At 45.3% G+C, this 25,954-nt stretch overlaps 1 protein-coding gene across 4 annotated transcripts in view; it reads right to left on the reverse strand.

The window, feature by feature from the left end:
* Positions 1-8,262: 8,262 nt before the first annotated feature.
* Positions 8,263-25,954, reverse strand: part of YTHDC2 (YTH N6-methyladenosine RNA binding protein C2) — a 999,369-nt gene continuing 981,677 nt past the window's right edge. For 2 of the 4 annotated variants that reach the window (XM_069226524.1, XM_069226518.1), the window contains one exon: positions 8,263-8,359. In XM_069226524.1, coding sequence (XP_069082625.1) covers positions 8,279-8,359 — 81 coding nt within the window. In that variant the 3' untranslated portion in view covers positions 8,263-8,278. Of the gene's footprint in view, positions 8,378-25,954 lie in introns of all 4 variants that reach the window. The other 2 variants (XM_069226522.1, XM_069226514.1) reach the window with 1 other exon arrangement.

Consider the following 25,954-nt stretch of genomic DNA (forward strand, 5'->3'; position numbering starts at 1 on the left):
GTGGATCTGCACTCCTCTAGAACTGCATAGATTCTGCATCACAGGTGGTAGTTTGGAGTGGTCCCCTTGGTCCTCTCGGCCAGCTGTCCTACTTGGGAGACAGTGAGCCCTTGCCTCTCTTACAGCTACCAAGGATTGTTGTCTCCTGCTTCTGCTGGCTTTCCCGACTGCTGGAGGTCAGCCTGGACTTCCCTCCAGGGGTCAAGCCCCCTGGGCCTTACTGGGCCTTTTCAGCCTTGCAACTCTTCCTTTGCTTTTCTTGCATCATTTGCCTGGGCTTGTTGGTGGTTCTCCTAAACCACTGACCATCTGCAACCCGACGACCGATATGAGACACCATCTAAACTGCTCCAAGGACTCTTCAGCTCCTGGGCTCCACAGCCGGTCTTCTTCTTCCCCGGTCGACCCGTATCTTCATCCACAGATGGGTGGGTAGTGGTTCCTGCCTTCACTGGACACTCCATCGAGGACTGGAATCTGTCCCCTTCTTTTGCAGGTCCTCTTCTGCCAGAATCCACCTTTAGTTTCTTCTAGTCTGGACCTGTTCTTGCACAATACATTTTCTAAGTCCTCTTGTTAGTCCTTGGGAAGACCAGGTGCATACCGCTGTTCTCCTGGTCGCTGGGCGTCACTTAGGCATTCACCTCTTGGGGTTACTAGTTCTTCCAGCTTCCCTCTAACGACTCCATATCCTTGGGTGGAGACTTCACTTTGCATTCCATTAATTTAATATATGGTTTGGTCCGCCCCTAGGTTCCTAACTATTTTTCACTAATTGTAGTCCAATGCTTGTTGTTCCCAATTCCTAATTATTACTCTGTGTGTGTGTATATGCAGTGCTTTAAATGGGCCGGTACTGTCCGGTACTGAGTACCGGCACTTTTTTATTTTGAGAGGGAGAGTACCGGCACATCTCAAGAAAAACGTAATACTTTTAATTGGAGAGTACCGGCACTTCTCAGAAACCAGCAGGTACTCTGATAGAGAGTACCTGCACTTCTATTTTTCCATTTAAAGCACTGTGTATATGTATATATATATATTTTTTTTTTCACCACTTCGTCCCTTAAAAAGAAACGCCTCAGTCATGCGATGTCTCCATCAAAATTAATTTATTAGGCAAGATAAACACTCACCCGACACGTTTCGGGAATCCAAGCTCCCTTGTTCACGGGCATTCCTGTGAGGCGTTTCTTTTTAAGGGACGAAGTGGTGAAAAATACAGGGGTTTGCGACCCCCCCTTCAGACTGCCGTGCAGGGCGCAGACCAACACGTATTTTGGAGATATATATATATATATATATATAGTGTGTACTTACATCCAGTTGGCGGACTGCCTATAAGTAATCTAGTTGGTGTTACTGTAAAAAAGTACCTTTAATTTTGTAACACTGTGTGGTTTCTTTCATGTGTTATAAGTTTCTGTGTGATTATTGTGGTATTGCAAAAGCTTTGCATGTCCCCTAGATAAGTCTTGGCTGCTCATCCACAGCTATCTCTAGAGGACTGTGGCTTCCTAGACACTGCCTACATTCACTTACAGGGGTTGCTTGGACCTTGTATAAGGTGCCAACACCATAGGTATCCACCACACACCAGGCCAGCTTCCTACACTGTGCACCACCATAGCAAAAGAGGTTCCCTCCTCCGTAGCCACAGTAAATGGGAAACCAGGCCAGTGTGGGGTGGGGTGCCCAACCCATTGGCCTCGTCCACTTCCTTATACCAGTTGTTCTTCTCAACTGAGTCTTCTCCATAAGGTTCCTTAGACTCCTCCCAAATGTCTCCCTTTCCAGGCCTATCCATTAATGAAAGCACTGGCTCCGCCCTGGGGAGGATGTCCTCGATTGGCGCTGGACATAGCATCGGATGACTCCTATCAGGGTCTATGCCGGAGTTGCTCTGACGATGGTGCTTCCTAGGGGAGTCGGCACCGGAGGGGGTGCTGAGAAAGGTCTTGCAGGTGGCTCCGCTCTGGATCCAGCAAGGGATTCTTGGGGCCTGACTGATGCTGAGGGCCAACCCACCAGCATGTTTCCAGTGGTGGCTTCTCCTGCATTCGTGGGGCCCAACAGTGCTCCAGAGGAGCAGGGACACCCAAAAATGAGGCGCATGGCCGTATAAAATTCCTTTAGATGGGTGGGGTTGCTCCGGCTATGGGAAAATCGGGGAGTGCTGAGCGGACCCAGATTCAGACCCTGCTGACTCGTGGGGCCTGGAGTGCTGACGATCCCATGTCTCGTCAGATGACTTTGACAGACGTGGGGAAATCAAAGAATGTTTGGATTTCTTCGACTTCTTGTGTTTGTGGGACTTACCCGATTTCCCTGATGGCTTCGAGTGCGACAAGGAACGTCGGGAGAAGCTCCGCGAACAGTCCCTGGATCACCCATGCAAACGGGACCTTGAGCGTCATGGAGTCGACCGACGTGAGGTGGCAAGGAGCTTGAGGAATCACTCCCTCAGCATCTTCGGGTGCATGACACAGCAGTCCTCATACACCTTGCAGACGTGTCCCTGCTACATGCACCACAAACACACTAAGTGGGGGTCTGACAATTATGTTTTCCCGTGACAGCCCCCACATGGATTGAAACCAGACAGTTTCTTGGGTCACATCCTCAGATCAGGAGATGAAATCTCAGAAAAAAGGTTCACAAAAAGTAAAAAAAGGCCAGTCAAAAAATTGCTGAAGGGTAGTTCAATCTGGATCAGTGCTATCTGGCATGAAAAGGAAAGAACGGACATCGGCGTGCCAAGGAGGCTCCTACATAGGCCCAGCACCCGTCACTTCCAGCATGGACAAACCAGACGCAGAGTTATACAACACCACCTACCGGCATGCAGAGGTACTGCTTGAAAATCATCCAGATCCAGTCTGACACCTGGGGCTAATCAAAGGTAAGGAATCTGCCACCAGAAGTCTGTATCAGATAGTACATTTTCACAAATCGAGTTACAAAAGCATTAAGTTCATTCAAAGTTTATTTTTTATAATACTCAGGGTAGATTTCAGCTAATTATATAATTAAGGTGACTTTATACAAATGTGATTTATGCTGTCAGGAAACCTAGTAGTAAAATAAGTTTGGCTGGTTCTCTTTCTTCCAGTGGCTATAATTAGAACCCTGATATGGTGTGAAAAGGTATCTCTGCTGGAGAACATTCGATTGAGCACTGCTAAATAAATGGTTAGGAAGAGCAATTAATGGTAATTTAGCACAGGAGGGGAATTCAGGGGTGGGGCAGAGTAGACTATGTTAGAAGGTCCAGGTTTAGGCCTTGTTTTTTACATTTATCACAAACATAGACCTGGACTGCTCCACCCAAGACTTTTTGTCTCAGCCTCTAGTTTGGGGTGACCTGTTTGCACAACCAGTCAGGCACAGCGTCTGAAGGCTGGGTCCTCATTTCAATAAAGCAAAAACTGAATGGAGTTCGGAGACTCTGGATGTGAAACAAGGGTTCTGTCATACTGCACAGAGACTTAGAGGGTGGACTGTAGTAAACTATAAAGCAATCACTGCAAATTTGGGATAACTGACATAAGGGAATTCTGCAAAGATGGACTCTAGAAGTGTCAGGAATCACTAGCTAGTGTATACGATAAATGGGGCCTCCCATTGCAAAGTAATCAGAACAGAACTGGACTATAAAAGGGACTGCAGGATATTTCCCAACTTATTGCCCGGACCTCCTTCCCCCTTATATCCCACATTGACGAACTGCACTCAAGGGGATAGACCTGCTTGTCTCTTGTAAGCCTGGGGGGAAAGAAAAGAAGAACTTCCTACGAATGGATGTATTCGTTTGACAGTTGTGAGTGGACTGTTCTGGAACACTGGATAGTGTGAGTGCTCGAGCTTGTCCACCCACTGCTGGCCTCTGGTGGAGCCCTGGTTGGAGTGAGTGTCCGAACACGAGGTCTACTGCTGAAACACAGAAGGTTCTCCAGCTTTTTGGGAGCCTTAGGGACAACCAGGAAGTAATTATCCAGCCACTCAAGAAGTTTGAAAGCATTACTGTGTATCAGTCAGGAAGGTAACTTATTTTTCCTCTTACCTCCCAGCATTATGGATCTAAGAAGATCAGTGTCTCCTGGTGACTTATGCATTGCCTGCCTGAAAAGCATCTCAGGCTGCAAAAGGACCGGTGTGGCTGCAGCAGGGGCGGGAGGGAGGGGGTCCTGGCATTGCTTATATGCCAAACCTCTGAAGTAGCCTCAGAAGGGTTGAGCCTGACAAAGAAACTGTCTGGCAGGGGTCTAAGGACAAAAAGAATGCACAATGGATTGGATTCTCTTGTAGCACTCCAGAACAGAATTATCTTTTTCACCAAATAAGCAGAATCCAACTAAAACATATCCACAAGGGATGCCTGTACATCTCCAGGGAAGCCTGTGGATCCCATTCCTAAAATGGTGATCGAACACCACACTAGTGCAAACTGCTCGTCCCAAACAATCATTAGTATCCAGATCAGACTGAATCACATATTTAGCTGCATTCTTACCATATTTAATGGTATGAAAAATTGAGGCCTACACTCATCTGGGACAGCCAGCAAGATCTTGCTGGCCATTTTTCAGAGTGCGTGCATGTAATGGCCTAGTAGACAAATTGCACTGAACAACCTCAGAGCGAGGCTGGCCGTAGAGAACATTTGTTTCCCAATTGCCTGAATCCATTTCAGCTCCCTGTACAGGGATTAGGATTCACCTTGCTGGTGCAAGGTTGGACCACCAAGCTCTCTGGAGTAGGATGCTGCATAAGGAAATCAGGATCAATGGGTGTCAAGTTAACGGCATCTGGCTACCTGCTTGTACACTGTAGGCAAGAATTGATATCAGACAAAGTGCCCATAAGAATGTCAGTTAGAGCATTGATGAATGGCAATATGAGTTCATAGGCAGAAAGCTCAGACTGCAGAACTTCAATTAGAATTATTAGTTTAACCTCAGTATACAGGTGCCCTAGGCCTAGGACCTCAGCATTACGTCTGATAACAAGAGCACACTCTTACAGTGGCAGACCAAGGGGATAAATCAACCCTGTATCAAGCCAGGTGGCCTCCTGTAAATCCATGTATAAATTGCTATCATCATAATCTGAGAATAAATCATCACTATCATCAACCATTGTCATCTCTAAGTGGTGGCAAACTCTGGTCAGAATCAGAACCCAAAAAATGATGTTGCCTTGGAGATGGCTCTATGCTAGTGGGATATTTTTGTTTGAACCAGGCTTTGTAGGGACTGGGTGCACCAAAGAGTTGATGGAGTGCGACCTTGGGAAGGGTTGAGACAGATTTGGTTCTGGGTCAAACACCAGAGGTGGCAACCATTTCCCCTTTAGCGATATAGGGACCCATGCTGATGGAAGACTTGGACCTGGAATGGTAATCAGCACAAGAGCCTGTGCGGAACCTGAGGCAGGTCCCAGGGACTCAGATGGTGCAGATGACCGATGTGCCAGCGGTAACTTGGCTTGAGGTTCCTGTGTACCCTTGGAGTCAGAAAAAGAGTGCCAAAAGTATGCACCATTGTCTCATTCAAGGGGTTGATTAACTGCAGCCTTGCCGATGGCTCAGAAAATTGAGGGCACATTGGGATCAACAGTGGGATTGGTTCCTCAATCGGAGATCAGGAGTGAGATCAAGTAGCACCTTGACACCTTCGTAACTTCTCTTTAGATAGAGAGCGAAAGGATGGGGTTGAGTTGCGCTCACTAGAGAAACGCAACATCGGGAAAAATGCTTGACAAAAATGACGGGCAAAATTCAGGTGACCTCTGTGGTCAAAATGAGATTCTGAAGCTTCCGAAACTTTAAATTAATACACTATATTTCAGTATGAAGGGAAATTGTGCCCTTGTTTTGCAAGTCCTTTCACTGGTTAGGTATCTGTTCAAGAGGGGATTCAGACTTGAGTTCACATACCTTCTGGAGTTTTGCACATAGGAGAACTATATTCTACAGATAACACTTTTGGGGCATTTTATGGTTAGTCTGGGAAGTGTAAAGCATTTGGCTTAACTCAGGGGACGTCCAATGCTTTAATAGGTGGACCAGATTACTATATTTTTGTCTGCCAGTTGTGCCATGAAAGCGAGTTCAACCATCCTAACAATGTTCACGTGTAAAGGGGTTTTCACTCTCCCCTCTCCAAGAAAAATGTGAAAGTAATAGGGTCAAAAGGTGAAATTTCCAACCCAATTTTAAACAGTCCAGTTTTGATTACTACTTCGATACCATGCACTAAATAAATCATACTAGAGGTGAATAATAGCCATTTCACTTTGGGGCAGGCTTTTTAAATGAAGAGTCGTACTGTTCATACAATTCCCTAATGTGAAAAATGGAAATTCCTGAAAATTCACACCACTTTTTCAGGAGTGTGCCTCCAGCCTTCCAGTTGTCATCCTAATGGAAATGTTTGAAAATTGCAAAAAGTGATTTATCAGTACCAGTACTTCCAAAGGTGAGCATTTTTAGTACTTTTTTGTTAATGGGGACAGTGTGTTTTCAATCTTGCTTGTGCTGAAGAAAGGATTCTACATATCTTGAAACAAATAACTCCTACTCGTTGACCATATTCCGGTAAAGTCATTAGAAAGCCTTTTTTGCAGCGCACATAAAGCTATATATTCTGTTATCGCTTGGCCCACTATTGCAGATAGTTCACATTTATTCAGCTTGCTGACTTTGCACTTGTAGACAAAAAGCTTTAATTATCAATCGTTAGGTGATGCTTTAACAGAGTGGGATGAAGACCTTTCTTTTCTTTTAGCAATCACGGTGATGATTTGGAGGGAAACGATTGTCTGAGTTAAACAATGGGGACAGACTAAAACGCACAGAAGGTACACTTTAGCCTCGGGATTGCATATTAGACAGGCCTGCATTAATTCATCAATATGTCTAAATGTAGAATTTAGGCGAAAACCATCACATGTATAACTTATTTATTTTACAGGGCCTCCGGAAGTTACAAAGGAAAAGTTACTCCTTCTCCAAACACTGCGGCTCTCATGAGAAGTTCACCAGAATTATGTGAAGCTTTTGTCATTTACTACAGTATAGACTCTCATGCCAGAGAAGATGTCTTGGTAAGAGAGGCTTCCGTACACAATTCCTTTCCCTAAACACTTTTCAAAGGTTTTGTATTCTTCTGAATTTCCCAACTCCTTTCTTTGTGATTGTTTTTTTACCTCATTTAGTTGAAGAATACCGAAGAAAAACCTACGAAAGAAAGGGAAAAAAATAGTTCTTTACTTGTAACCCACGTTGTCCCTCGTGGGTACTTTATATGAAGTGGTAACCATGCCAGCCCTACTCTGTGATAAACAGCGCAATCGACGAGATATATTAGGAGAGATGTTTGCCCAGACTGTCACGTTAAAGTGAATATGTGAGATTAATCTACAGATTATAACAGGCAGTGTAACTTCTAGAATCTTTAAAGAAGGATGGTTACATTTTCGGCATTCATTATGGAATACCTGGAAATGTTTTTCTCAGCCTAATGTAAATTATGGTGCTGATCTGCAAATTGGATTTATCAAAAGGAAGAAAAAGTGCGCGTATTTGTCTTTACAGTGTAGTTTTAACAATATATTTTACAATTTAAAACGTGGTCAAGAACCCAGCACGTGGACAGAGATTTTCTACTATTTATTACTACAGAGGAAAAGCTGTTTTCAGAAAATCAGGTTTAGTTGTTTCATTGCCAACAGAAAAGGAATGACGGAGGCCTGGCACTATCACTTGTATTGCATGAGCACCATCTCTGGGAAAACGAAAAACACATGCAATTCAAGTATACAACCTGGCAGCTGATCAAAAGATTTGAATACATTTTGAAAAATGTATGAAGACACATGTCTGCATTATTGATATCCTATTCTGATATTTGATCACTCTCATCCTGTTTTCTGTTGCACGCCAGCTTTATTGGTCAACTGGAGACATAAAAAGTTACCCAAGGTCATACAGTAAATTTTAAATTCTAAACAGATTTTTTTGTGTTTTACAAGATAAACCTATAATCTACATGGCGCCTGGTCTCCATACCATAGCATCTGTACTTTATGTATTTTTTAATTTGCCAGTATATTTGCCCTTTAAAACACCTGACTAGTTACTCAACCACAGAGGATGTATGCAAGACACAAGAAAGCCGGGAAACATTTCTTAAACTCCAACATTTATGTGCATACACAATCATTGTTAATTGATGTGTGCTAATAATACAGGTAACATACCTTGAGTGAGTGAATGTCAATGAGCTACACTCTTATCTACGACTGGAATGCGATCCCAGAGCTGTAGTAACTGTTCTCCAACCTGTGGTTCCAACTCCTGAAAAAGATGCGAGCACTTAAAAGGAAGCAAAACAAGAAAAAGTTGCACTACATCATATGGTGCAAAATAAAGTACACTGCATTAAGGAAAAGGGTGAATCATACTACGAGCAATGGCTTTGTGGTTTGTAAAATGGAAGTACTGTTAGTTATATTGTGATACTTCTATTGTTAGAATAACTTTATTTTCCTAAACTGTATTCATACACGATCTTTGCAGTTTTATAAAAACAAAACAGGAAAGGTTACTAAGAAAACCTGTAAAATGATCCCTCAGTGGTTTGCCTAGAGCAAACCAGTGAGTGGTCATTTTTAGAATCACTTTCTTGCCCTAAAGTGCATTCATACATGATCATTGCAGTTTTATGAAAAAACAAAATAGAAAAAGGTATTATGAAAACCTGTAAAACGATCACTTACCGGTTTGATGTAAGGATTCGTAGTAAGTTTCCATATATTTTTCATAAACTACAATGAGCATTTATGAATACAGTTTATGAAAAGTTAGTTTTTCTAATTAAAGAAGTACCACTATACACCTAACAGTACTTCCATCCAAGCAGAATATGATTTGCATAAAAACGAGAGAGAGATAATAACCATAATAATTCTTGAAAGGTCATTCACGAAGTAGTTTAATCGTCATTAGTTCACATCACAGTTTTTCATAGCAAAACAGCACATGCACCACTCAAGACCAGGTCTACGTTTACCTCACCCTCAAAGTCGTGTATTCTGAACAAAGTGTACAAGGGATGGAATGGAGAAGCTGCTTACATTTTAAAATGCTGAATGCCTAGTACTGACGTTTTGAGTCACTATTATAAACAGTAACAAAATGAACCTGTAGCAGGCACATTTGTCTTCAGTTCTCAGATCACTTAAACTTAAAAATAATTCAGAGACGATGAACAAGTTACTTACCTTCGGTAACAATTTATCTGGTGAAGACATTCTGGTCGCAAATTCCTTACCTTATAACAGTGGTTCCCAACCTTTTGATTCCTGAGGACCCCCAATGAAACACTACTGGAAGCTGGGGACCTTCAAGCAATTTGTATAATTGAAATTTCAAACAGTAAAACAATAATTCACAAAAAATACACCAACAAGTACGCACAAAACAAATACTCGAATTACTAAAGATATAATTATTTAATATTTTAAAAATATTAAAAAATCAAACATTTTTAATGGGAAGGTTGGTGCTGCATCTTGGCGACTAACTTTTCAATGTTTGGTTTTATTTAGGAAAGCTGACTCTTCAGGTCAGATTCTACATTTCCCAAGCAATTTCTGTTTTTGTTTTTTAGGTACATAAGATCTGAAAAAGCTTTTTCACATAAATATGTGGTGGGGAAAGGAAATAAAATCATAAGGGCCTCTCATATCTCCATAGCATCCCTGTCACATGTAATTCATTTGTTTTATAGCACCTCTCATACCACTGTAGGATCTTGGAGCACTTTACAGGGGACTACAAGGTGTAGGATTCACATGTTAGCCACACTGTTAGGCATCTTTTAAGAGTGCTTGGTCTGGCGAAGCACGTGATTCAGAACATAACACAGTGGTTAGCGCTGACTTTAATAATAAGAATGTATTTCTACGCAAGCAAACCTTTGTTTTTTTTAGCAGCATAAGGCCAATGAACGACTGGGGGAAAAAAACTTTCCAGTTTGTGCCATGCAGTTTGCATGAGGCTCTTTGATGACAGTTCATAGCACTGTGCTAAATTAGAGGTCTAACTTATGAGCTGCACAGTAACAAAAGAATCCCTGGCAAAAGTAGTAACCCACTGTAATATGCACATAAAACACTTTTCTTTGCATTATACACTTCATTGCAGCTACCATATTAACCACCTGTGCTACCTTAGATGAGTCAAAACTGCTACTAGACAAAACTATCTCTCTCCAGCAGATACATTAATCATCAGAGTTATCTTAACGCTTTTATTTTTACCTGAAAGCTGACGATTGTACAGGGAACTGTGCAGTGCTTTTAAAAATGCTACACAAATGAAGTCTTAAATATACAGGGAGTGCAGAATTATTAGGCAAGTTGTATTTTTGAGGATTAATTTTATTATTGAACAACAACCATGTTCTCAATGAACCCAAAAAACTCATTAATATCAAAGCTGAATATTTTTGGAAGTAGTTTTTAGTTTGTTTTTAGTTTTAGCTATGTTAGGGGGATATCTGTGTGTGCAGGTGACTATTACTGTGCATAATTATTAGGCAACTTAACAAAAAACAAATATATACCCATTTCAATTTTTTATTATTACCAGTGAAACCAATATAACATCTCAACATTCACAAATATACATTTCTGACATTCAAAAACAAAACAAAAACAAATCAGTGACCAATATAGCCACCTTTCTTTGCAAGGACACTCAAAAGCCTGCCATCCATGGATTCTGTCAGTGTTTTGATCTGTTCACCATCAACATTGCGTGCAGCAGCAACCACAGCCTCCCAGACACTGTTCAGAGAGGTGTACTGTTTTCCCTCCTTGTAAATCTCACATTTGATGATGGACCACAGGTTCTCAATGGGGTTCAGATCAGGTGAACAAGGAGGCCATGTCATTAGATTTCCTTCTTTTATACCCTTTCTTGCCAGCCACGCTGTGGAGTACTTTGACGCGTGTGATGGAGCATTGTCCTGCATGAAAATCATGTTTTTCTTGAAGGATGCAGACTTCTTCCTGTACCACTGCTTGAAGAAGGTGTCTTCCAGGAACTGGCAGTAGGACTGGGAGTTGAGCTTGACTCCATCCTCAACCCGAAAAGGCCCCACAAGCTCATCTTTGATGATACCAGCCCAAACCAGTACTCCACCTCCACCTTGCTGGCGTCTGAGTCGGACTGGAGCTCTCTGCCCTTTACCAATCCAGCCACGGGCCCATCCATCTGGCCCATCAAGACTCACTCTCATTTCATCAGTCCATAAAACCTTAGAAAAATCAGTCTTGAGATATTTCTTGGCCCAGTCTTGACGTTTCAGCTTGTGTGTCTTGTTCAGTGGTGGTCGTCTTTCAGCCTTTCTTACCTTGGCCATGTCTCTGAGTATTGCACACCTTGTGCTTTTGGGCACTCCAGTGATGTTGCAGCTCTGAAATATGGCCAAACTGGTGGCAAGTGGCATCGTGGCAGCTGCAGGCTTGACTTTTCTCAGTTCATGGGCAGTTATTTTGCGCCTTGGTTTTTCCACACGCTTCTTGCGACCCTGTTGACTATTTTGAATGAAACGCTTGATTGTTCGATGATCATGCTTCAGAAGCTTTGCAATTTTAAGAGTGCTGCATCCCTCTGCAAGATAGCTCACTATTTTTGACTTTTCTGAGCCTGTCAAGTCCTTCTTTTGACCCATTTTGCCAAAGGAAAGGAAGTTGCCTAATAATTATGCACACCCGATATAGGGTGTTGATGTCATTAGACCACACCCCTTCTCATTACAGAGATGCACATCACCTAATATGCTTAATTGGTAGTAGGCTTTCGAGCCTATACAGCTTGGAGTCAGACAACATGCATAAAGAGGATGATGTGGTCAAAATACTCATTTGCCTAATAATTCTGCACTCCCTGTAAAAGCACGCACGTATTCCTGTACAGAGACCCAAACCCAGGCCTGCGGACCCCCTGGGAATGTGTCATGGACCCCTAGGGGTCTGTGGACCACAGTTTGGGAAACACCGCCTTAGAATTTCCCCCAGGAGATATTTTTTTGAGCAGTAACCTTGCGCACCGTCAGGTGGCATTGTTCGACTCTGCGTCCGTCACTGGCGTCGTGGTCGCAGTGATGATGCTGGGGTCCAACATAGGCGGCATCTTGGCACAGTGACGTCAGTTTCTTTTCACGACTTTCCACGCCACAGTGCGGGGCATGAAGAACACTGAAACCGGGGCACCAGAGTTAAGCCTTGAAAGGGGATTCCCTGTCCCTAGAAATCAGTTTGCAAGCGGGGGGGGAGGAAGTGTATGGGGAGAGGTCAGTAAGGAATCTGCAGCTAGAATATGTATCTACCAGATAAATCGTTACCAAAGGTAAGTAACTTGTTCATTCTAGTTGCAGATTCCTTACCTTAGAATATATACCCAAACAATACCATCTGCACAGGAGACCTGCAAACCATGACCATACTAAAAAGGTCCTGCAGGACCGAACAACGAAAGTAGCCAACTCTGCGCACCTGACTGTCCAGGCAATGATGTCTTGTAAGTATGTGCAGGGATGCCCATGTTGCTGCCTGCAGATGTCCAGTGTAGGAAAGCACACTCTTTTTGGCATAGTTACCCCCACGTTTTGCCTGCTGTCAGTATGCTTAGACTGTTTTCACTGGGATCCTGCTAACCAGGACCCCAGTGATTGTGCTCTCTCTCCCTATCTCTAACATTGGTTGCCTAGGACTTTGCACACCCCACAATCGCTATACTGGTGCCCCCTTATAAGTCCCTAGTATATGGTACTTAGGTACCCAGGGCATTGGGGTACCAGGGGTTCCCCATCGGCTGCAGCCTGCGTGTAAAGGTCCATGCACCCTTTCAAAACAGGTAACTGCACCAGGTTACTATAAGTCACCCCTACTGCGGGCCCTCCTAGCCCGGTGGGAAGGGTGCAGGTCCCTGTGTGTGAGGGTACCCCTGCATGAGCAGAGGTGCCCCTACAAACTCCAGTTCCATTGCACTGGACGTTGTAAGTGTGGGAAAGCCATTTTACCTGTGTACTGGACACAGGACCTGTGTCTAGATACATAATGGCAACTCCGAACCTGGGCATGTTTGGTATCAAACATGTCAGAATCATACCCCAATACTGATGCCTGTTGATTCCATGCACTCTGGGGGCTCCTTAGAGGACTCCCAGTTTTGCTCCTACCAGTCTTCTGGGGTTTTCCAGGCAGCCTGTGCTGCTGCTACCCTTCAAACAAGTTTCTGCCCTCCTGCTGCTTGACCAGCTCAGGAAGGGGAAGGCAGAACAAAGGATTTGCCGTGGTAGGGAGGAAACACCCTCTCCTTTGGAAATAGGTGTTGTAAGGCTTGGGAGGGTTAGCCTCCCCAAGCCACCGGTTTGCTCTAAAGGGCACATTTGGTGCCCTCCTTGCATAAACCTGTTTGCACCAGTCCAGGGACACACCGGTCCCTGCTCTGGCGTGAAACTGGACAAAGGAAAGGGAAGTGACCACTACCCCGTGCATCACCACCCACCAGGGGTGGTGCCCAAAGCTCCTCCAAGTGACCACTTGATTCTGCCATCTTGAAACTCAGATGTGCAGAAGCCCCTGGGAGCATCTGAGTGGTCAGGTCAGGCAGGTGATGTCACAAACCCTCCTGATAGGTGGTCACCTTACTAAGTGACCCCCCCCCTCTTTTAGGGCTATTTAGGGACTCACTTTAGGGTGTTTCCTCAGATTTGATGTGCAAGATTCCACCAGGACTCCTCTCCATTGTTTACTTCACCTTTTGGCTACTGAAACCGCAACTGGATTTCACAGGAAGCTATAATCGGCAGCTACAGCAACAACTCTGCAACATTGTTTCTCTGGCTCCTTCCAGCAACTGCAACATTTTCCTGGCTGTGCATCCTCTGAGGGTGGCAAGCCTTCAGTCTGCACCAAGAAGCAAGAAGGAATCTTCTTTGGAGTGAAGGAGTCACTCCCCTGCAACGGCAGGCACCAACTGCAACGATGACCGGCTGCGTGGATCTGCTCTCCTCTGGAACTGCATGGATCCTGCAACACAGGTGGTGGTCTGGAGTGGTCCCCTTGGTCCTCTCTGCCAGCTGTCCAACTTGGGAGATGGTAAGCCCTTTCCTCTCCTTGCAGGACAGTACCCCCATGCACAGCATCTCTTGCAGCTACCAAGGTTTTTCGGCATCTCCTCCAAGGGATCTTCAGGCTACATGTAGCCCCAGACCTCAGCACTCTTCCCTGTGACACGCAGCCCTCTGTGTGCTTGTCCTGCAACGTAGGACTCCTTTCAAGGTGTGCTGGTTGGCCTTACCTCGACTCCTGTGCTTGCTGTCTGTGGGGGCTGCTTCCTCCTCCTGTGACTCTCCTCACTGCTGAGGGTCACCCAAGACTCCCCTCTGTGGGTTGAGTCCTCCTGGACCTTGCTGGACCCCACAAGCCCTGCATTTCTTCTCTAACGACATTTGCGTTTGCCAAAGCTTGCTGGTGGTTTTTCCACACCACTGACTGACTGCAATCTTTCCTCCGGCGTGGGACGTCAACTGCATCACTCCAGTAACTCCTCAGCTGGTCCAGTATTGCACTGCTGACTGTCTGTCCACTGTCGACCTGGTCCTGCATACACAGACAGGGGGGGTAGTGGCTCCTGCCACCACCGGACACTCCAACATGAACCGGACTTAGTCCCCTTCTTTTCCAGGTCTACCTCTTCCAGGATTCACCTTTGGTTTCTTGCAGTCTTATCTGAGACTTGCCTTATCCTCGTTTAAAGTCCTTTTGGAGGGTTTGGGGAGAACCAGGTGCTTACTTCTCTTCTCCTGGTCGCTGGGGGCACTCTGGCACTTAAATTGTGGGTTTCCTAGGTCGCTCTACCAATTCCACTTCCTTGGGTGAGGGCCCGACGTTCGCATTCCACTTTCTTAGTATATGGTTTGGTCCCCCCTAGGCCTTCAGTACTTACTATTGCTTTCACTGTTTTCTACTGCATTTTATGGTAATTCCTGACTTCTAATGTAAATATAATCAAGTGTTTATTTACCTCCAGTTGGGGTATTGCCTTTATAGTATTTTAGCATTTGTGTCACTAAAATAAAGTAGCTTTATTTTTGTAACACTGTGTGGTTCTTTCATGTGTGTAAGTGCTGTGTGACTTTAGTGGTATTGCATAAGCTTTGAATGTCTCATAGATAAGTCTTGGCTGCTCATCCACAGTTACCTCTAGAGAGCCTGGCTTCCTAGACACTGACAACACCTCACTAATATTAGATACCTGGACCTGGTACAAGGTGATGATACCATAAGGTACACCCCACACACCAGGCCAGCTTTCTGCAGGCCGGGTATATGGAAATAAGCGTCCTCCAAGTCTAACGCTGCCATCCAGTCTCCTGGCTCCAAAGCAGACAGGACTTGAGCTAGGATGAGCATTTTGAACTTCTCATTCATGAGGAAGAGATTGAGGACCCGAAGATCTAAGATAGGACGTAGGCCCTTGTCCTTCTTGGGGAGCAGAAGGTAGTGGGAATAGCAACCACAACCTACTTCTGGCACAGGGACCCTCTCTAAAGTTCCCTTGGCCGAGAGAGCTGCGACTTCCTCTCGGAGAAGTGCGGAGGGGCAGTCTTGAAGGAGTAGCCCCTTCAGACTCTTTGCAAAACCCACCTGTCTGTTGTGATGGGTTCCCAGTGGGTCAGCTGATGGCAAATCCTGCCTCCCACTGGTCCGAGATGGGGGAACGGACTAGGAAGGTTTGGAGGCTGTGGCAGGGGTGGACTGGGTAGAATTCTGTTTCCCCGTCCCACAAGCCCATGGGATTCCGGGTACCCAGCCACGCTGTGGCTGAGTTAACATGCGCAGCACAGTGGCTGGTAGGGAAAGGATACGACAGGGAGCCCCTTCCGTGACCACAAAAGGGGTGAAAGGCAGACAGTGTTGGACGAGAGGCAGCTGCGAGGTCAAGGGACCGAGCCATAGCCCGGGACTCCTTGAGCCTCTCGAGCGCCAAGTCCGCCTTGTCTCTGAAGAGACTGGTGCCATCAAAGGGCATGTCCATAAGGATCTGTTGGACATCCCCTGAAAAACCATACGTTTTCATTGAGGGTGGCCCCTCAAGGCCTCTGTCGACGCAACCGATCTGCCTAGTGAGTCGGTAGTGTCCAGCCCACAACGAATCATAAACTTAGCCACGTCTCTCCCAAGCAACAGCTTGGGAGACGATGGCCCTGGCCTCGTCTAGGATCTGTGGCAAGACTTCTGTGACTGTATCCCACAATGAATAGGTGTAACGGCCCAATAAGCATGCAATGTTCACAGACCGCAATGCCAGACTGGAGGAAGAAAACATCTTCTTCCCAAGGTGGTCCAGTCTCTTTGATTCCCGATCCGGGGGAGCGGGTGGGATTGCGCGAGAGAAAGAAGCAGCCTGGAAGACAAGGCTCTCAGGGGTGGGATGTTGGGACAGGAACTGAGGGTCATTCGCGACGAGCCAATGATGGCGGGCGATTGTCTGATTCACAGGTGACCCTGTGCTGGGCCTCGACGAAGTACCCAGAAGGGCACTGGTGAGGGCTTCATTAAATTGGAGGAGAGGCTCTGAGGTGGAAGGCCCAGGCTAAAGCACCTCTGTAAGTAGGTTAGTCCTGACTGGTACAGAGGGGAGCTCGAGGTCAAGGACCTCACCTGCCCTACAGACCACCATGGAGTAAGAGGCTCCCTCCGCTGTAGCCACAGTAGGAGGAGAAAGCATGACAGTGTCTGGAAAAGTATCCAGACCCTAGCCTCACCCATTTTCTGTGCCCAGTCCAAATCAGGGTTATCCAGCTAGTATTCTAAAGGGTCCAATAACCCCTTATATCCATACCCATAAGAAAAGGTTCTGAATCCAACCTGGGGTGAGTAGGCCCCATCGAAGTTGGAAGTGGCGTCGGCCAATGCCGCTCCAGCTCTGAGTTGTCGGGGATGAGGATTGGTTCGACATAGATTGCGGGCCCAATCATCGCTGTGAGCCTTGATGTGTTAGCCGGCGCAGGTCGCAATGGTACAACCAGCGTCGGAACGGATCTGATAATAGATCCATATGGGCTCTCAGATGTCGAGGCCGAAGCCGCCAGCAAAGAAGCCTCATCCGAGCCCCCGGACCCCCAAAGGCGCCACAGGGGGATCGGTCTACCGAAAGATGAGGCTCATGGCCTCATAGAACTCCTTGAGTTGGACAGGGGTCGCTTCGGCTCCTGGAAATTCAGGGAGGCACGAGTGAACCCAGAAGTAGGCTTTGAGGAAAGAGGCCTCGAGCGCCGATGCTCATACTGCATCGCATCAACCCAGTGAGAGGGTTAAGTTGAAGAACAACTGGCCTTCTTTGACTTCTTCTTACCCCAATGACCCGAAGATTTGGAGGACGAGTGTTGGTGGCTCTGCGAGTGCTCTTGAGACCTTCCTCTCAAGTGAGACCGGGAGCTATGCAGAGTAGAGCGTCTGACTGCTATGAGCTTTAGGGACCGCTCCCTCAAATTCTTCGGGTGCATGGCCCGGAACTCGTAGCACTACTTCGGGTCATAGTCACGTGCCCGACACCATAAACAAACCAGTTGTGGGTCTGTCACCGACCTCATACTGTGACAAGCGTCACACTGTTTGAAGCTGGTCTTCGAAGACATCCCTCAACACACCAAAAAGTCACCAGAAACAAGACAAAAAGGTCAAAGTTAGTAAAAAAAAATTACTAGGCTACCCGCGTGGCGCGTAAAGAAAAGAACTGACGTCACTGTGCCGAGGTGGCACTTATGTATGACCCCAACATCATCACGCCGACCACGATGCCAATGACAGATGTAGAGTCGACCGACGCCACCTTATGGCGCGCAAGGGTACTGCTCGAAGAAATATTTCCAGATCCAGTCTGATGCCTGGGGTAATTTCTAAGGTAAGAAATCTGCAACAAGAAGTCTCTATCAGATGTAAAGGTTTATGAACTACAAAGTACCAAAACAGGAATATTTAATATGGATGTATCATCAGCAAATAGTTGTTAATGTAGGTAACCAACAATGGATAACATAAGGTACATTTGGGTTTCACATATAACACTAGCCAGAGAAAACTACATAGAAAGGACTTTTAAAAATCAAATGCTGTACCTTTTACACTACAAGTTAATTAGCCTAATTTTGGACGATCACTAAAGGTATTAGATAGAGTGTTTATTTAGAGGCTTGCGGGCAGCTGACTGACGGGCACTGCAATGCATTTCAAAAAGGTAGCTGCTGCCCTCTCAGCCTAGATTTCTGATGTTGATACCAACTACTCTAAAGTTCATCTTCTTTCACAAGTGCAGTGTCCAAACTTCATAACAGGTAAGGTCACCACATGGACTAGAGCACCATATTGGTGCCTTAGAATAAACATGAGTCTGACCCGCCCCCCCACCTTTAATTCCTTTTACCATCATTGTTACTAAACACACAGTATGGAACACCAGCTGAAGTGAGTGAATTGCTTTGAAAGAATTAAGTATACAAGGCTGACTTTGGAGTAGATCTTGTTTTACTTCCATGTCAAGGTTCCACAAATAGGATTTGTTGTCTGGGGCCGGGAATCAACTTTCAGTAGCCACAGACACAGTCAAAACTTCACTAGCCCAAAGTGCTGCAGGTGCAGTCTTACCGGTAGTGCAGCCTCTCTTTGTGCAGGTTCAAGGGCAGCCTGGCAGTCCTTCTTTGAATAGGGAGCACTTCTTTTCATGGGAATTACTACACTATGGAATACAACCACGCTCTGCATCATTCCTTTTTGCCTCATATTAACAGAACAACCTTGAAAAAGTCAATTAGATGAAACGTGTCAGCTGCCTTTGGTCTTTTTGTATGCATCAATATCTCTAGTGTGCTTAGGTAAAAATATTCAGTAAAGATATTGTAGTCGGTTTGGGCACAGGATTTCCCTCTCTGTCCTTTCTCCAACCTGTCTACATGAACAAAAAGGTAGCCTGCCCGGGAGTGTTATCACAATTTGTTATCACCATTTGCCCAACAAAGGCGGCTTTCCCTTTGATGCTCACCTTCTGGGATAACCCCCTGAGTGGCCATCCTGGAGGAGGAGGTCACACACTGCTCTGAGGCAACTGCCTTTGTTCTTAAGCCTGGGAGTCATTCACAAATCTCCCTTGGTGGGCAGAAAGTTGTCTGTGGGCCAGGACTTTTGTGAGGCAATTGGACTAGCTGGGGCACAGAATGGTAACTTTATGAAGGTTGCAGAACTTTGTGACAATAAATTACGCTTGGGTATCAGGTTGGGTTTAATGCCAAGATTACATTGATACTGTACAATACCTAGTTAGGTAGTCACATTCAGGAGTTAGCCAATCGGAAACCCTCAGTTAGCCTATGGGGCTACTAACTTTTCACCAGCAAAACAACAATTTCAAAGTGCTGCTGTTAAGACATATGAAAAAGTTATGTCTTAACAATATACAGTTCCCTGTCAGAGAGCTCTGTAGGCTTTCCTTAGGGGAAACTTAATATAAAGTTAAGGGAAGTGGTGGCTTTCCTATTAGGGTAGATAGCAAAATCGAACTACCAGTATAACACTGCCCTTCCAGTCTGGATTGGCAGGCTAGGAGCTATTCTGTCCTTTGTCACACTCAGGACGGCAAATATAGTGCTGCAAGCCGGGGGTGGACAAACATTTTTACCTACCATGTGTACTTGGGTACCATATATTAGGGATGTATAAGCAAGTTAGTACTTACCAATTGGGTTTAGACGATACAACATATATCTTGTAAGGTGTTAGAACACTGGAACTGAGGTCTTTGTAGCAGGCCTCACAGTTGAAAGTCGAAAAACTAGAAGCATCAGACCAAAAATGTGGGGGTGAACATGAAAAAAGAGGCATTTCCTTACACACCCTCAAGTACTAACCACAATCCTTGTCAGGCTAAGCCACTAAAGTCGCTAATTAAATCAGAGCTCAACCACCTGGTAGCTGTGGTGCAGAGCAGGCAGGCTTAACTTAGAGGCAACTTATAAAATATGTATGCAGTACTAAAACAGTAATATAGTTGAAATGCAAAGCAATAAAACTCAATACATTCTCCCAAAAAGAATTAGGAAAATACAGTAAAGTCTAATAAACAAGATTACACCACAATCACACAAATACAATAAGGGGAACAAGAGATATGATTTTTTAAGGTTTTGAGTAGAAATAGCACCAAGAGCCACAAAATTCCAATGATGGTCACCGCAGAACAGGACCTAGATGCAATTTGATGCTAACCTCGGTGGTGCATGAGCCGAATACACTAACCAGGTTTGTTCTGGTCAAAGAGTTTACATTCTGACTTTAGTCCTCTAAGTCCCATTCCACCATAGGAGTACACCTCTAAAGCCCTGCAGGTCCTCATGGAGGGTAAACAGCAGGGTGCAGCCCAGGTGCAATTGCCACTGGTCAGCTGAGCAGTTGCTACAGAAGGTTTTTTGTAGCTTGTTGTGTCACTGAAGCTTTAACAGACGTCAGCTTTATGATCCTTGAAGTCCACTTCTTTGTCCTGGGTACACGAGAGAAAAAGAGCAGGTCCAGTCCTCTAGGGCTCTTCTCAGGTTGCAGACAACAGGTTCAGGACTCTCTGATCTTTTCCAGGTCCAGAAATGGTCTTTGTTTTTTGTCCTCATTTACTTAACCCCTTCACTGAAACGCCCAATGAACGAACCTCCAGGAATATTCTTTCCAATCGTTCGCCATATAGACTATCAGATCTAGGGAAGCAGTCCATATCTCTGGGCTAGGACAGCCCTCTAGAGTCCTGTGGCACCTCATTCCATGGACCCATAATTGTATAATCATTGGACAGACATTATTTCCCTGTAAATCAACTGATTAGTGGGCCCCAGAATTTACACCTCTTCTTACTACACCCCTTCCCCTTATTATCACACATTATTAAGCTATACATTAGAGAATCTTTCCATTCCACATACGTTGGGGGCGTCGGGCTGATTCGTTTCCTACCTATCTCTCTTCTGGCCACCAAAATCATGTAAAACAATAACTTGGCACTACCTTTTTTTAATCCTATTATCTCCCTGTATGCAGCCAAAGATGATCAGCGAGGGAGTTATTTTACATTTTATGGATAATACCTTATCAATACAGTCACCAACGTCTGTCCGAAAGCGACTAAGACATGGATATTCCACGAACATATGAAAGTCACCTGCAGACTCCTTGCCACACTTCCAACAGCTAACCTTATTTCAAGTCTTCATTCTTGTTATTCTCTCGGGGGTCCAAAAAACCTTATGAATTGAAAAAAAATGATTCCTTCTTAAACAAGCCGGTTTAACTGTAGAATACAACAATGCTGTAGATACTTGCCATAACTCTCTTATCTGTACTCCTGGAAGGTGGGCCTTCCAGATGTCTTCCGGCATGAGAGATTTGCCATCCAGCGTATCAAGGAGTGTCCAATACCAACTCAACAGTTCTTTTTTGTTCATATCTCCTTTTTGAAGTTTCAGGACCAAAAGATTTAATTCCTGCAAGAAATCGACACACAGCCTGTCAGAAATTCACTGCACGCCGAACCGGAACGACGCAGTCCACATTCGCAAGGAGAAGATCGACCAAGCCCCAGTGTAGCGACCTGAAATTCAATGCACAGCCGGAACGACGCTGCCCGGCTTCCTGAGAGGAATCGATGCAACGCCTGCCATGCGGTAGAAATTTCCATGCATCGCCCACCGGATCGATGCAGCCCCTATGACTTCGTCCTGTCAGTGCCGGATTTCAACGCATCATCCCCACGGCGTCCAAAAACCCTGCAACCCGAAGAGGAGCCAAGACTGAGCGCTGGAAATCGGCACAAAGCCTTCCCTTCGTGAAAAATAAACAACGTATTACCATGTGCGACCCGAGAAATCGACGCACACCTCCCTGTTTTCCACGCATCTCCTCCTCTGTGGTTCCTTGTGGAGATTTTGTACGCAAACCAGGTACTTTGTGCTTGAGGGAGGCATTTGTTTCTTTTAAGAGACTAAAGACACTTTATATCATTCCTACAGTGATATTTTCAACATATACTTATTGCATCTTAATCGTTTTGACCTGCATTTATCCAGATAAATATTATATATTTTTCTAAACACTGTGTGGTGTATTTTTGTGGTGCTCTACTGTGCTATTACATGATTTATTGCACAAATACTTTACACATTGCCTTCTAAGTTAAGCCTGACTGCTCAGTGCCAAGCTACCAGAGGGTGGGCAAAGGATAATTTGGATTTTGTGTGTCTTACCCTGACTAGAGTGAGGGTCCTTGCTTGGACAGGGGGTAGCCTGACTGCCAACCAAAGACCCCATTTATATCAATAGTCCTTCAACATGCTTTCACTTCTGAAAGGTACATCTGATGAGCGCATATCGAGATATGCACCATGGTAGCACTTCCCTACAGAATCAACGCAGACTACATTACTATTATAAATTGCCCAGCTAAGCCCATTAAAAGGATGCCCCCTGACTCAATACAAAACTGCAGGTATTCGCACATGGAAGGTAAAATATGCCGCAGTTTCAGATTGGAAGCGTGAAACCTTCCGGTTATCAATGAAAGGCGAGGGTGTGGGTCGGTACAAACGGGCATGTGAGTTTACAAACGTTTACACCGATGACGAACTCCGAATCTGTCCACTCTTGAGAATGCCTTTTTCAGTGCTAATAATTCAAGTTCTTTAATTCCCACTCTCAGTAAGGGGTCGGATAAGGAATATTTTAAGCATCAGGGGGCATTTCATATATTCACAGGTTCGAAAACACTGTTAAGTAGAACAACAAAAATGTAACAAAGTTGGGGAAGCTTGTTACACGGAGAACATTCTTCTGAACAGCTGCCCCAGTTTTGTATCAACTGTAGTGGTGAACACCCAGGCAGTTCTAACAGGTGAATATATGGAGGATCCACCCACTAGCTGCCATTTTACAAATGTATTGTGTGGGTAAATGGACATGCAATACTGTCAGAGTTGCTATCCATCTCGTTTCTACGTCTGTGTATGACATTTACTATAGTGTAAAACAAAAGGTAATTTATGATGTGATCCATCTCGCAATCTTGTATTCAAATAGATTGTCCGTTTAGAACTAAACAAGCGTGTCACGTTTTATTATGCCACCCTTTTGTTTTATAATAATGCAGAACTCTTTTTGCAACTGAGGTACACAATGTCAGGAATGCAGAGGTTCTTTTGGAGGGGATCTAAAAGAAAAATTGCAATGCACTTACGCGATTACATGAAATTCAGAGCGGACCATATGGGTACGCTTAGTGTGTCTTCGAAACATCTTTATCTATTTAAAACCTTGTAAATGTCTCTTTCGCTAAAAAAGCTGCATTATACCAAATCATAAAGCAGATGCTAGAACAATTATGCCAGGTGAGTTTAAGGGATAAAATGTTAGCTGATGACCATATGCAACCAATCAATCAATTGACCAACCAACTTTTTTGTTTCAACTTCATAAATGTAAGCCATACCATATAAAACACAGGTCAAGAGCTAAAAAGGAAAGGTTGTCGCAAAACATTTCAAATGCAAATGCATTATAGAGTACATATTCATTTTCTACTTTAGGCTTTGGCCCTAATTAAAACATTGGCGGTAAGTGTCACCTACCGCCGCGGCGACGGCCACCAAAAGACCATCGCCACGGCTAACATCCGTCCGCCATAAAATGACCACAGCCGGATTTCTGCCACAAGAAGGATGGAAATCTGGCTGTGGCCATGCTGGCAGACGGTATAAAGGTGGCGCTGCTACCACCAGCAGCGCCATGCCAGTATACCGCCGCCAGCCGTATTATGAAAAATAATACAGCCTGGCGGTGTTCTGCTGGTGGCGCTGCTGGCGGTAGCAGCACCCGGTCCCGTCCCCTGTGGGAAGACCCTCTGGATGCAGGTAAGTCAGGTTTCCAGCAGGGAAGGGAGGTGTTGTGTGTGTGGGGGCGGGGTGCATGAATGTGTGTGCGCGTGAATGCGAATGTGTGTGTAGCGTTGTTTGCATGTGTGTGTGTGTGTGTGTGTGTGTGTGCGCGCATGTGTGAGAATACACGTATGAATGGAAATGTGAATGTGTGTCTGAGTGTCAGTATGAATGTGTGTACGGATGCGTGCATGAATGAATGGATGCATGCGTGTATGAATGTGTGTATGCCTTGTGAGTGAATGCGGTGTGTGCCTGCGAGTGTGCGCGTATGGGAGGGTGGATTGGAAGGGGGGGGAGTGTTGTTGGACGGGGGTGTCGTCTGGGGCGTGTAAGGGAGGGTGGGTGTTCCTCCTACCAGAGACAGGGAAGGAATTCACCTGTCTCTGATAGGGCCTACCACCATGGTTTTCGTGGCATTACGAACGCCACAGAAACCATGGCGGTAGGCAGGATCAAAATGCCGCCGGCAGTACAGTACTGGCCGCCGAGTTGGAGATTGTTATCTCCGGCCCGGTGGATGCTACCGCCATGGCGGTTGGTGTGGTATATTGGCAGGTTGGCTTCAGCCAACCCGCCAATGTCATAATGTGGCGGTATGTCTAGCCAGCCTGTTGGCAGTACTACAACCACTTTAACACCAACCGCCGGGGTCATAATGACCTCCTTTGTCTCTTTAATTTTGCAACTCGATGATCTACATTTCTCCTAGGTATCCCTTAAAAACATAAGGCTAAATCTAAAAGTGAAAGGAATGTCAAATTTACACTGGGCTGCTGATCTCCTTAAAAAAACTGGGCGAACTGGAATAAAATAGAATTAGAATGCAAATAATTCTACTACCCTCAGCCATGCAAACAAGGTAAAAGTACTATAGGTGCTAAAGCAGAGGGGGTGGGTCTGGTATGGTTCCAGGCTGCACAGATGTACAATACCACAAGAGAAAAGATGGATTTGGAGTCAGCACAGAAACATAAAGCCATAGTGGTCTTATAGTGTCTAATATTAAGGCCCTCCTTACAATCCTGTAGCTCGGATATAAAGTGGCAGTAATACCGCCAACAGGCTGGTGGTAAATACCACCAAATTATGACCATGGCGGAAAGAGCTCAGATAGACAGCCACTTTACCACACCGACCATCAGGGCGGAAACAACGGCCACCACAGCAGTAGCCGCCTACAGCCAGGCAGAAGTCAATGTTCCGCCCACCGTATTATGACAACCGAATCCCCCACCTTTTCCGGGGCGGTACCAATGACATCAAAAGCCTGGCGGAAACAGAGCTCAGAAGGGAAAGAGCTCACCTTTGGAAACACAGAGAACAACCACGCTGCGATGGAGCCCGAGCTGCAAATATTTCCGAAGATATTTTACGTTCTGCTCCAGCACGAACACCAACGACGGCGAATACAACCACGGTGAGTACAGCCACCTAGCACACAGGGGGGGGGGGACGAGAGTGACACACGCAACACACCAACACCATACACACAACCAGATGCAGTAAGAAAACATATTTACTGTGTACCCCTCAGGAATAACGCAAGGACAACACAAATAGATGAAAGTGAGTTCTATAATATAAATACAGTAATAATACGAACATCCAATCTAAAAGTATATACATATGTACAGTTCAAGGGACACTGTCCATTCCTCAATATGCGTGGGCCACAGGGCCACATGACAAAGTTCAAGGCCCCACTTGTCTCCTGCACCAACACAGAGAGACTTCTTCAGGGGCATCAGTTGGGAATTAGGCAGGCACCTCAGGGGGACAGGGAATGGGGGGGCACCTCAGCCGGCAGATGGAACACCACCACTAGTCCTGGAGGGGGCAACATGCCCATTGCTCTATCCTGGGGAGTGCAAAGCCACAGTCTCTCAAGTGGGTGACTTGCCCACTGGCTC

Source organism: Pleurodeles waltl, chromosome 1_1 (assembly GCF_031143425.1).
Source record: "Pleurodeles waltl isolate 20211129_DDA chromosome 1_1, aPleWal1.hap1.20221129, whole genome shotgun sequence".
In the NCBI taxonomy this organism is placed as follows: Eukaryota; Metazoa; Chordata; class Amphibia; order Caudata; family Salamandridae; genus Pleurodeles; species Pleurodeles waltl.